The 12,414-nt window shown below is 43.7% G+C and overlaps 2 protein-coding genes across 2 annotated transcripts; both read right to left on the bottom strand.

Annotated features, from left to right (window-relative positions):
• Positions 1–3,636: 3,636 nt before the first annotated feature.
• On the bottom strand, positions 3,637–4,470 carry LOC137839315 (secreted RxLR effector protein 161-like). Its single transcript, XM_068648436.1, has 2 exons — positions 3,776–4,470; positions 3,637–3,667 (listed from the first exon to the last, which is right to left on the bottom strand). The coding sequence occupies exons 1-2, from the start codon at positions 4,468–4,470 to the stop codon at positions 3,637–3,639; spliced, it is 726 nt and encodes a 241-aa protein (XP_068504537.1).
• A 2,447-nt stretch (positions 4,471–6,917) lies between these two features.
• On the bottom strand, positions 6,918–8,185 carry LOC137839314 (uncharacterized). Its single transcript, XM_068648435.1, has 3 exons — positions 7,874–8,185; positions 7,620–7,760; positions 6,918–7,169 (listed from the first exon to the last, which is right to left on the bottom strand). The coding sequence occupies exons 1-3, from the start codon at positions 8,183–8,185 to the stop codon at positions 6,918–6,920; spliced, it is 705 nt and encodes a 234-aa protein (XP_068504536.1).
• Positions 8,186–12,414: the final 4,229 nt, after the last annotated feature.

Genomic DNA, 12,414 nt, shown 5'->3' with positions numbered 1-12,414 from the left:
TTCCGACCGGTTGACTTGGATACGTCTTTGTGCGCAACCTTTCCCGTCAGCTAAGGACACCTTCCCTCTGGCAATCTTTGAACACCTACAAAGAAGGACAAATGGGCGCCCTAGCGGCCGTTTTCACTCCGACGCTCAAGTCAGCTAGCAAGAAACACCAAAACTCTGCACCTCCGTATCGGAAGGTGGTAAAAAGAACTGTGTATTGTGTCTATTTCTCCCTCTGGCAAACAACCTTTCTCTAGTCCCTTGTGCGTAGCCTCAAGACTCAAGCAAGCAACTAGAGTGTATTCTGGGAAAATTTGCCAAAAGTTCGAACCCTGTTTCCAACATCCAAGGTTCTATTTAAACGCCTCTAGCATTTAAAGCGTCTTAAAGCGCATTTAATTATGAAACGTTCAGCGCCTTTAAGACGTTTAAAACCGCCTAAAGCATTTAAAGTACCTTAAAACGCTCGAAACGTAAACTTTAATTACCTTTAAATAGCTTTAATTACCTTATACCTGACAAATGGATGTTGCTGTTCTGACTTGGCTATTATTACACGTGGAGGGCCTCATAGCACCGTGACCCAACTTGGGGATATTTTGTCGTGTGAGTCCTCCTTCCTTGGAGTGCATATGGCGCAAGGGGTGACTTTTTGGGTGCCAACTCATGCCCCCAAACCTCTAGTCACTCGCTTTGAGAGCGTATCTACCTTCCTCTCGTACCCTGCACCTGGTTACCCTTGGGCGTGACACTCTCATGAGTCGTATCTATCCCAAGGGCCGCTCTGGGTGACATGGGCACTTCGCGAGTCAGATTGCTCTCTACTGGCGTTAGGACTATGGCCTTGAAGCCACATTTCTCTTTACTTTATCGTTGTTTCTGCGCTAGGCGGGCCGGAAGCCCCCATGGCGACACTCCCTCCATGGTCTTCCCTACCCATGGGTATTGGGGAGTGACACTACTGGTGTCTTGTTTAGGCGACGCCTTATCTTGGCAACGCCTTGCTTGGGCGACGCCTTACCTTGGCGACGCTATGTTAAGGCGATGCCCTTCTTTGGTGACGCCTTGTCCTGGTGACGCCTTGCTTAATTATTCTGTTGACTTCCTTTCTTTGACCCCTTCGCAGGGTCTCGCCACATGTTGACCTTGGCCCCGACGTTGACTTTTGACTTTGCGGTACACTAATTAAAATTCAAATATGCAATGTACAAGGGCAACACCTTAATTTATAGCCTAGAGGTGCTGAAATGCAAAGCTAAAAGAATTCAAAATTCCCCCCAAATTCAAATGCAAGTGGCGCCAACTATGGTATTGAAGAAGGTGTGACCTTCTCTCTCACTTTGGCACCTCCCTTGTTACTCCTACACCTATCTACTAACGCACCCCCCTAATACTCCTAACTAAGGACCTAAAGATGCTTTAACAAAAGAGGTTTCTAATGTTTCCCCCTTAAGCACCTTCACACAAAGAAATTACAAAAAGAGAAAATAAATGTCCATTAGTTCCTAAAGCTTTGAACATGCTTCTTGTAAGCCTTTGAGGTGGGCTTTGACCTCCATGGGCGTCCTCCACTTGAGCCTCAACCTCTTCTTGCTCTTGATGATTGGCCTCCATGTCCACTTGAGCTTGATCTCCATCAAATGTGGTCCCCCCAATCCTTCATGGAGGTTAGGCTTGAGCACTCATTGAGCAACTCATCAGGGGCCCAAGGTTATAGAGCTTTGTAGTTGACCCTCGGAGGTGGAGGGTTGGCAGTCGTTTTAGTACGCGCCATTGAGGAAAGCTAAAGAATGAAGAAGAGAAAGGGTTTAGCAAATGGGGGTAAGGCGAAAAAGGGGAAGAAACGCTAGGAAAAACCCTACCCACGTGAGAGATTGAAAAGAGGGGAAAACAGAGAAATGATGAAGGAAAGTGCGAATGCGAAGAAAATAAACAGACCCAGGAAGTAATATTAACATAGAAAGTCAAGAGGAAGAGCCATCGTAGGAGAAAAATCATACCTTTGAGTGATTGGGTTGATGAAGACTTGAGGTGTGAAGAGAGAACGCAGAGAGAGCTTCGAGAAGATGAACAGTGTTGAGGAATGCGAAAAGTGATAAACAGTAACTGGGAGCGCGCGTTTTTGAAAGATATAACATAAAATTGAGGAGCGCGAGAGGCGTTAAGTGATGGTCGTGCAATTGGGCCACGTGTCAAGACATTAAGGCATGACTTAAAGTGTCACATCACCAGCGCAGAGAATGTCACTTCACTAGCTCAGAGAATGTCACATCATTAGAATGCCACGTGGACGGTTGGGCGAGACCTTAGCCTTTTCGCTGAAAACAGTTATCAGCTCAAGACTGGGGGACTTGTGTACCGACCCGTCCCCGGGCGTTGACCAAAGTCAAAGTCAAACATATGGCGGGACCCACCAAGGGGGCTCCAAGGAGGAAAGTAAGAGTTGACTGCTTTGGGCGTCGCCAGGAATGGGCGTCGCCAGGTTGAGGCGTCTCCCATCCTAGAGACACGACTCGTTATTCTAAGAGTATGTTTCGGCTCAGATGGTGACACCCTCTGATACCCATGGGTAGGGCAGACCGTGGACGGGGCGTCCCAGCAAGAGGCCATGATACGGACGAGGAGGCCTCGGGCCTCGGTACCCTAGAACAGTAATGAGGGAAAGAGAAAGGTGGCTTCAAGGCCATATCCCAGTACCAGTAGGGAGTAACCTGAGTCGTGAAGTACCCACGCCACCTCTGGAGAATCCCTGGGATAGATACGACCCGGGAGAGGGCCACACCCAAGGGTAATCCATGTGCATGGTACGAGAGGAAGACTGATACACTCCCAGGGCGAGTGACTAGAGGTTGGGGGGCATGAGTTGGCACCCAGGTAGTCACCCCTTACGCCAGAGGCACTTCGAGGAAGGAAGACTTACATGCTGGAATTCCCCTAAGTTGGGTTACAGCGTCGTAAGGCCTTCCACGTGGAGTTGTGATTAAGTCAGAAAGGGCCACGTGGCAGTAAGCACTGAAACCCAAGGTATATAAGCTTCTCTGAAAACTTAGTGAGGTACGTTTTACACAGTTTACACTCACTCTAATCATTTTCTCGCTTACTTACTGTACGCACGAGTGATTGGAGAGAGAGAAGTTAGTTACAATTCAGTTAGACACCTTCAGAGCATTCAGTTACGGTGCTCCGATACGGAGGTGTTTGGTGTTTCCTGCTTGCTGACTTGATCGTCGGAGTGCAAACGACCGCGAGGGCGCCCTTTGCTCACTCTGTTTCAGGTACTCACGACGGAGTAGGGTGAAAATCTGGGTTGAAGACGAAGGAGTCCTTGTTTGCGAGTCAAAGTAACGCACGAAGATCCTTTCAGTCAACCAACAGGAACAGGGCACAAGGCAGATTTCAAAGATCATGGGTTTTGAGAGGAGAATCAAGAGAAACAGATACAATACAGATTTTATTCTTGTGTGGTACAACAGGTGCAGATTTTGAATGATGCAAGAATATGTTGGAAACATGTTTCATCTTAGTAAATCAAATTTGTTGCACAATAAATGTTATCAAATCAGTTAGGATTTCAACACATGAATGTCATAAAACCAATGGTCAATAACCATAAAAACAGTCAATGGTCAAGAGGAGAGAGAAAATAAGTTATTTCTCTTTCCTAGTCAGGTCTGAGAATCTGTAACAGAAAAACAACATGTTAAAGCATAAAATAACAGATTGAAATTGTTACTACAAAGGACAATTTAAGCTAATGATGCCCAATTCATTTAGAAGAAAGTAAAACCTATCTTTAGCAAGAGGTTTAGTAAAGAGATCAGCCAATTGAAATTCAGTGCCAATGAATTTAATATCACAAGTTCCATTAACTATATGCTCTCTTAGGAAGTGATGTCTAATTTCAATATGTTTAGTTCTTGAATGCATGACAGGATTCTTAGACAGATTTATAGCACTAGTGTTATCACAATTTATAGGTATCTTGTTTAAGAGAATCCCAAAGTCACTTAGTTGTTGCCTTAGCCATAATGTTTGAGCACAACAACTTCCAGCTACTATATATTCTGCTTCTGCTGTAGAAAGTGCAACACAGGCTTGTTTCTTGCAATGCCATGAGATTAGACTTGACCCTAGCATGTGACATGTTCCACTTGTGCTCTTCCTATCAACATTGCAACCTGCAAAGCCAGAATCTGAAAAACCAGTCAAGCTTAAGGAAACATTGTTTGAATACCATAGTCCAACATCTTTAGTCCCTTGCAAGTATTTCAGAATCCTCTTAGTTGCATTGTAATGTGATTCCTTTGGATCAAATTGATATCTAGCACATAAGCATATAACAAACATAATGTCAGGCCTACTAGCAGTTAAGTATAGTAAAGAACCAATTAAACCCCTGTATTTTGATTGATCATTGATTTTCCTGCACAATCCTGATCTAGCTGGCAGCTTGTTAAAGTAGGAGTGCTCATTGCTTTGCATTTATCCATATCAAACTTCTTAAGCAACTCCTTGCAGTACTTTGCCTGATTTATGAAGATTCCATCCTTGAGTTGTTTTACTTGTAGTCCAAGGAAGAAATTCATTTCTCCTAACATTGACATCTCAAATTCACTTTTCATTGCAGCAACAAAAGCTTCACACATTTCTTCATTTGTGGATCCAAAGATGATATCATCTACATAAACTTGCACAAGTATAATGTCTTCTCTTTTCTTCTTTATGAACACAGTTTTATCATAATTGCCACGGTCATATCCTTGAGAAAGCAGAAACTCACTTAGCCTCTCATACCATTGTCTAGGTGTCTGTTTTAATCCATATAATGCCTTCTTGAGCTTGTACACATGTTCTGGATTTTTGTAGTCTTAAAACCATGGAGGCTGAGATACAAATACCTCTTCATTAATGTAACCATTCAAGAATGCACTTTTAACATCCATTTGAAATAACTTGAATCCTTGTATGCTGGAAAATGCTAAGAGCAATCTGACAGCTTTATACAATGCTAGGCTAAGATGACTAATGCATTATAAAACATTTGCAACCAAAGACCCTAATGCTAGGCTTCCTACCTTTATACAATTCATAGGGAGTTTTCTTAAGAATAGGTCTAATCAAGGTTCTGTTAAGCACATAAGAGGCAGTGTATACTGCATCTGCCCAAAAATATTTAGGTAAATCAAATTCATTTAACATGGTCCTAGATAATTCCTCTAATGGTCTATTCTTCCTTTCAACTACACCATTTTGTTGGGGTGTCCTAGGAGCAGAATAGCTATGTATGATCCCATGTTTATTACAAAACCTATCAAACTTTGCATTTTGAAATTCCCCCCCATGATCACTACGAATCTTTTTTATTCTATTTTCATTTTCATTATGCAAAACCTTAGCTAGTTTCTTAAAGGCTTTATATGCATCATTTTTAGAAGCAAGAAATAAAGTCCATGTATATCTTGAGAAGTCATCAACAATTACAAAGCATAGTAATTTCCAGCTAAACTAGCAGTCCTATATGGCCCAAACAAGTCCATATGCAAAACATTCCAAACTTTATTTGTAGGAACCACATCTTTTGATTTAAAGGAAGTTCTTATTTGTTTTCCCTTTACACAAGCATCGCACAACCTGTTATTTTGAAACTTTATATTTGGTAAACCAGTGATCCTGTCGCCAACTCAAGCGAGGAGGAATTGCTTTGTCGCTTCCTTACCCCGCCTATGCAACTGTGCTATCTGCAAGAATGCTCTTAGAACCTTCTCCGGGAACTTCAAATGCAACCTGCAAAACACACAGACGGCGCCTCTAGCGGCCGTTTGCACTCCGACGCTCAAGTTAGGTCACAGAATCACCAACAAAAATAATGTGTGTCTATCCCTCTCTGATTCTCTCTTTTTATTCTCTCTTTGTGTCTGTGCCTAACAGAATTCTGTTACGCTATTCTCTGCGTGTGTCAGAATTCTATTATGCTTTTGTGCGGAAATGTACCACAATCAGTAAAGTCGTGGGTGTCTGTGTATTCTGTGTGTACCTTTCACGACGCGGAGTGCACCTTTATCTGGGCTGCGCCCCTCTCAGACAGTGACACGTGGAGGCATGCAGCTCACATCTAACCGTACACGTGCCACTACCTGAAGGGCTCTAGCGCATCTCTTTGTGCGCCTAAGTTATTCCCTTGCGGAGTAACTTATCGCGTTTCTTCCATCTGGGTGAATCGCTCATTCCCAGGAGAACGCCAGGTGTGGCTGGACTAGGCACACTCAACAAGCGTTGCTTTCTGCATACACGATTTCGCCTTCACGATGCCATGCACGTAATGGGTTGAGAGAGTCACCAATCACTGACTGGTTTACTAACTCCCTCAGGCCACTCTCGTGCACGATTATACCGGCGAGGAGCTCTTCTTTCTCTAAGGTATGATCATGCGAGGTCCATGCGTAACGCTCTCGCTGGGAATCTCAGTCCCAGTTTAACTGCGTGTAACACGAAACCCCGATGACCATGCACCCGATGACTGATCGGTGCTCTATTGCTTCTCGCGTTCTCCCCCTGGGTGTTTATCTTGGAACTGATCTGATCGGTGGCCACTTATCTCCTCCTTGATTTCTCTGCCACCTGATCCACGTGTCACCCTGCGAGTGGTCCACGTGGTTATCTGCTGCTGACGTCATCGACTACCGATGACCGACCGGATCAACCAGAAACAAGATCTTTAGACTTCAACTTATTTAAGTGATTAGTGTGGATATGAGCTAATCTCCTGTGCCACAGCCAAGATTCATCACTTTTAGATAGCAAGCATTCATTTTCAGAGCAGCTGTTCATGATATCTAAGAGATAGATGTTATTTACCCTTCTACTGTGAACAACACCTTACCAGAAGTTTCACTTGAGATTGTACAAGTGTTGGTTTCAAAATTGACCTTTTAGCCCTTGTCACACAGTTGGCTAATGCTTAGGAGACTATGCTTTAATCCCTCCACATATAGGACATTCTCAATTGTGGTTGACTTTGCAGTACCAACATCTCCTCTTCCAAGAATTCTTCCTCTATTATTATCACCATATGTGACGTGTCCTTCAGCTTTCAGTTTCAGACTTGTGAATTGAGCAACATCACCAGTCATGTGCTTTGAACACCCACTATCCAAGTACCACTGATTTTTCCTGCTATTTTTCTGCAAAACAAAACAGATTTAACACATATGGTACCCCTTTCTAGTCTAGGGTCCAACATGATTAATACCTTTCCTTAGGAAGCCATTTGGCCAATCCTTTGGGAACAAGGTACCTTCTAGCTTTACATGTTCTAGAGATATGTCCATTTTTCATACAGTAAAAGCAAGATGCAGTATGCATAGTATTTGAATTGCTAAAAGAAGAAAAACCTATTTTGGAAGGAACAAAAAACTAGATAGCTTTTTAACATTGTTCTTCATTCCAGGATTGTATCCTAGACTATTCTTATTAAAAACAACATTTTGTGAACCCAACAGTGTTTCAAGATTTTCTCTTCCTTTGGTGAAACTTGATAGTGTTATTAGTAGATATTCAACCTATTTTTCCAGTTTCTTACAATTTTCACAAGTTTTTATTGATGCATGTAGACATGTTAATTCAAGGCTAACCAAGTCAGTTTTAGCTTTGTGTAATTCTTCTTCAAGAGCCTTAACTTTAGGTTCTAGTACCCTATTTACTCTGTTCAGTTTGTTACATATGACAACCAATCTATTTGCTTCATCATGTGTTTCCTTAAAGGCAATTAATAGCTGATCATAATTTTCAGAATCATTTCAATAGTCACTTACTGAATCAGACGTTGATCCTTCATCATTCACCATGAAGCACAAATTTGCTTCTTCACTTCCATTTTAAGAGTCACTTGTTGAGAGGATACATCATTCTCTTCCCAAGAGATATAAGCTCTTTTTCCTTTGCCTCTTTCATTCTTCTTGCTTGCTGATTTTTCTTTGTTTTGATTGTTTGGGCAATCAACCTTTATAAGACCTGGCTTGCCACAACCAAAGCAAGTATAACTAGAAGAATTTGAGTCATTGGATTTAGAATACCTTTTTCTTTGTTGAGTTCTGTCTCGGTTCTTCCTTTTAAGAAACCTGCTGAATTTTCTGGTGAGCAGACTCAAGGTCTCATCATGTTCAAAAATTTTCTCTTCCTCACTTGTATCATGTTCCATGGTAGTCTTTAAGGCAATTCCTTTGGCTCTTTTCCCTACTGTTTATTGTTCTTTCAATCTTTTGAGTTCTAACTCATGTTCAATCAATTTTCCAAAGAGTGCAGCAGTAGACATCTTGGATAAATCTCTGGATTCAGAGATTGCTGTTACCTTAGGCTGCCAGCTCCTATCAAGGCATTTCAGCACCTTTATGTTGAGCTCTTCCTTGTCAAAGACCTTACCAAGACTTGTGAGATGATTCACAATATGTGTAAACCGTTTCTGCACATCTGCAATGCTTTCTTCTGATTGCATCCTAAACAAATCATATTCTTGAATGAGTGAATCCTTCCTCGAACATTTCACATCATTTGTGCCCTCATGGGTTACCTCTAGTACTTCCCACATCTCTTTAGCTGAGTTGCATTGGGAGACTCTAAAGAATTAATCCATATTCAGTGTAGAGGTGATGATGTTCTTAGCTAAGGAGTCATATGGAGCCTTCTTCCTTTCAGTTTCACTCCATTCAGACCAAGGCTTATTCACAGTTTCTTCTTTGACAACCTGCATAGGTATAAAAGGTCCACTGACCACTGCATCCCAAATACCCATGTCAATAGATTCCATGAAGATCTTCATCCTAATTTTCCAGAAAGCATAATTCACACCACCAAACATAGGAGGTCTATTTATAGACGCACCTTCAGCAAAAGTCATTTTAAACTCATACATAATGCATACACTTGAGCAAAATACAAGCCCTAGCTCTTGATACCATTTGTTGGGTCTATTAATGTCTAAGTTCAAGAGGGGAGGGGTGAATTGAAGTTATAAAATTTCCGCAAACACAAACTGTTTTTCAGTTTATCAGAGGAAAAAGAACAGATTGATTTTAGAATGAACAGATTGATTTTTCACAACACTTTAATACAAGTAAAACCTATTCAGATCATAATTGAGATCAGACAGTGAAATATGGCAACAACTAATTTGTTCACTTTTAACAGTTTTGTAGAACACAAAATATGCCAAAAGAGCAATCAAAAGTATTCAACACAAGACTTTAAAGACAATGAATCTTTATCAAGGATTTAATGAAGATAACTACTAAGTACAAACTTATGTTCAAAAGTTTTGTTTATGATTGAAGAACTTTTCAAGATCACAAGGAACAGTTTTTATTAAGCCCAGAATTAACAGATTTATTTTCAAGTAAACAAATTTTGTTCTTCACAGATTAAATAAAAACCATAAATGAGTGCAGAGTTGAGAAGATTTATGCAAGCACGGTTTATACTGGTTCACTCATAAAGAGCTCCATCCAGTTTCACCTCACTCCAAGGTGAAATCCACTAAAAAACCAATTTCAAACAATTACAACACAACAGTTCTTGAAACCTACAAGAACAATACCAACAAAGCTGAAAAACCCAATTTCAGCACACCTTGCACTCCAAGAAACCCTATTAAAGAGTGACTAACACTTACACCTTTACAGACAACAATAAAGGAAATGTACCGTCCCATACCCGGGCGTTGATGAAGTCAAGGTCAAAGTCAGCGTCGAGGTCAAAGTCAACGTAAGGCGTCGCCCAGGTGGGGTGACGCCAAGCGCAAGCGTCGCCAAGAGGAAGCGTCGCCAAGAGGAAGCATCGCCAAGATAAGGCATCGCCTAGCAGGGCGTCGCCAAGATAAGGCGTCGCCTAGCAGGGTGTCGCCAAGGTGGAATGACACAAAAGCAAGGTGACCACAGCGCTGCTCCCCGACACCCATAGGTAGGAAAGACCATGGAGGGGGCGACGCCGTGGGAAGGCCTCAGACCCCTGATAACCAGGGAACAGTGATAAAGATAAGAGAAAGGTGGCTTCAAAGCCACAGAAATAGCGCCAGTATAGAGCAACCTGACTCGTGAAGTGCCCCTGCCATCCAGAAACGCCCTTGGGATAGATACGACCCAGGAGAGGGGTCATGCCCGAGGGCAGCCAGGCACAGGGCACGAGAGGAAGGTAGATACGCTCTCACAGTGAGTGACTAGAGGCTTGGGGGCATGAGTTGGCACCCAAAAAGTCACCCCTTGCGCAGTTGCACTCCCAGGTAGGAGGGATCACGCGAGGAAACACCCTCAGATAGGGTAACGGTGCTGTGAGGTCCTCCACGTGTACAGCAGCCAAGTCAGAATGGAAACGCCACGTTGTCAGGTACAAGGTAATTAAGGTTATTTAATACAGTTTTCCGTTTCGAGCGTTTAAGGTACTATAAATGCTCTCGAACGTTTCGAACGTCTTAAATGCGCTGAGCGTTTTTATAATTAAATGCGCTTTAAGGTGCTTTGAATGCGTGAAGAGCTTAAATAGCGCTTTGAATGTTGGGAACGGGGTTCGAACTTTTGGCAAATTGACCAGAAACTCTCTAGTTGCTTGCTCGAGCCTTGAGGTTACGCACAAGAGACTAGGGAAAGATCTTTGCCAGAACGAGAAAATAGACATTAGACACAATTCGTTTAACCGCCTTCAGAGTACACTTCACGGGGCTCCGATACGGAGGTGCATAGTTTTTGGTGTTTCTTGCTGGCTGACTTGAGCGTCGGAGTGCAAACGGCCGCTAGGGCGCCCTTTTGTCCTTCTTTGCAGGATTTCACAGGTAACCAGTGGGAAGGAGTCCCTAGCTGACGGGTGAGATTGTGCACAAAGATGTCCCAGGTCAACCGGACGGAACATTTGGCGCCCACCGTAGGGCCGATATAAAACATCAGTCCCATCACAAATTTGAGGAGATTTTTCGAGTTACAGTAACGTTGGAAGAGGTTTGAGAAAACAGTGAAGAATGGCCACCACGAGACGAGGTACTACACGCGCTACGAGTGAGGAGATGTCCATGCAGAAAGTCATGGAGATAATGCGAGGGCTGCAAGACGATATGGCAGAATCGAAGTTGGAACAGGAGCGCATGCAGGCGGATCTCGAAGCCTCGCATGCGAGGAACGAAGAGCTTTGTCGTGTGAATGAAGAGCTGCGCCAGGGTTTGAGGAACAACCCGGGGCAACGCGAACCAGATGAGATGGAACATCTCACCCCGCCGAGGGAGTTCTCCACTCCCTTCTCGCAGGAAATCTTAGACGCAGCGATCCCCAACACGTTCGCGGGGCTTAAGGCGATTTTCACCGGAATGGAGGATCCTGAGGCGCACCTCACTGCGTTCCACACGCAGATGGTGTTAGTAGGAGGTTCAGACCATGCAAGATGCAAGCTCTTCATGAGCACTTTAACTGGGATGGCGATTGATCCTGCCGGCAACTCGAACGTGGAGGAATCGCTCTGTAGCACACTCTGTCCCGTCTACGCGACTGCGTTTTCTACAGAATCACCCTCAGAACCTTCTCTTGGATCTCCAAACGTGACCTGCGAAACACACAGACGGCGCCTCTAGCGGCCGTTTGCACTCCGACGATCAAGTTAGTCCACAGAACCACCAAATGAGAAAACTAGTAGTGTGTGAAAAACTCTTGCTCTCTGTTTTTTTGTATCCCCCTTCTCTCCCTGATTCCCTCTTTTTATCTCTCTCTCTCTGTTTTCTGGGCATAACAGAATTCTGTGATGCTTTTCTGGCATGTGTCAGAACCCTGTTATGCTTTTCAGAGACAGTGTACCTGCAGAATCAGAGAGTGTGGGTGTCTGTGCGTGTCCGCGCGTCTCTGCGCTGAGCTGCGCCTGTCTGTACCCTTAATGGTACGGAGTGCACTTTTGTCTAGACCGCATCCCTCTCAGATGGTGACACGTGGAGGCCTGCAACTCACATCTAACCACACACGTGTCACTTACTGGAAGGGCTCTAGTGCTTCTCTTTGTGTGCCTAAGTTACGCCCTTGCAGAGTAACTTAGGATATTTCTCTCATCTGGGTAAGTCGCATACTCTTAGGAGAACGTCGAGTGTGGCTGGTCTAGGCACACTCACCAGACGTTGCTCTCTGCGTATACAGCTTACCCTTCACGATGTCACGCACGTAATGGGTTGAGGGAATCACCAATCACTGACTGGTTTACTAGTTCCCTCAGGCCACTCTCGTGCATGATTCCCTGAGGTGTGCTCATGCGAGATCCATGCGTAACGCTCTCGCTGGGAACCTCAGTCCCAGTTTAACTGCGTGTAACACGAGACCCCGATGACAATACACCCGACGACTGATCAGTGTTTATTTGCTTCTCGCGTTCTGCCTTCAGGCGTTAGTCTGAGAACTGGTCTGTTGGTGGCCA

Source organism: Phaseolus vulgaris, chromosome 3 (genome assembly GCF_000499845.2).
Source record: "Phaseolus vulgaris cultivar G19833 chromosome 3, P. vulgaris v2.0, whole genome shotgun sequence".
NCBI classification, from domain to species: domain Eukaryota; kingdom Viridiplantae; phylum Streptophyta; class Magnoliopsida; order Fabales; family Fabaceae; genus Phaseolus; species Phaseolus vulgaris.
The sequence above is the reverse complement of the archived record's forward strand: the minus strand, read 5'-3'. Positions and strand labels throughout refer to the sequence as shown.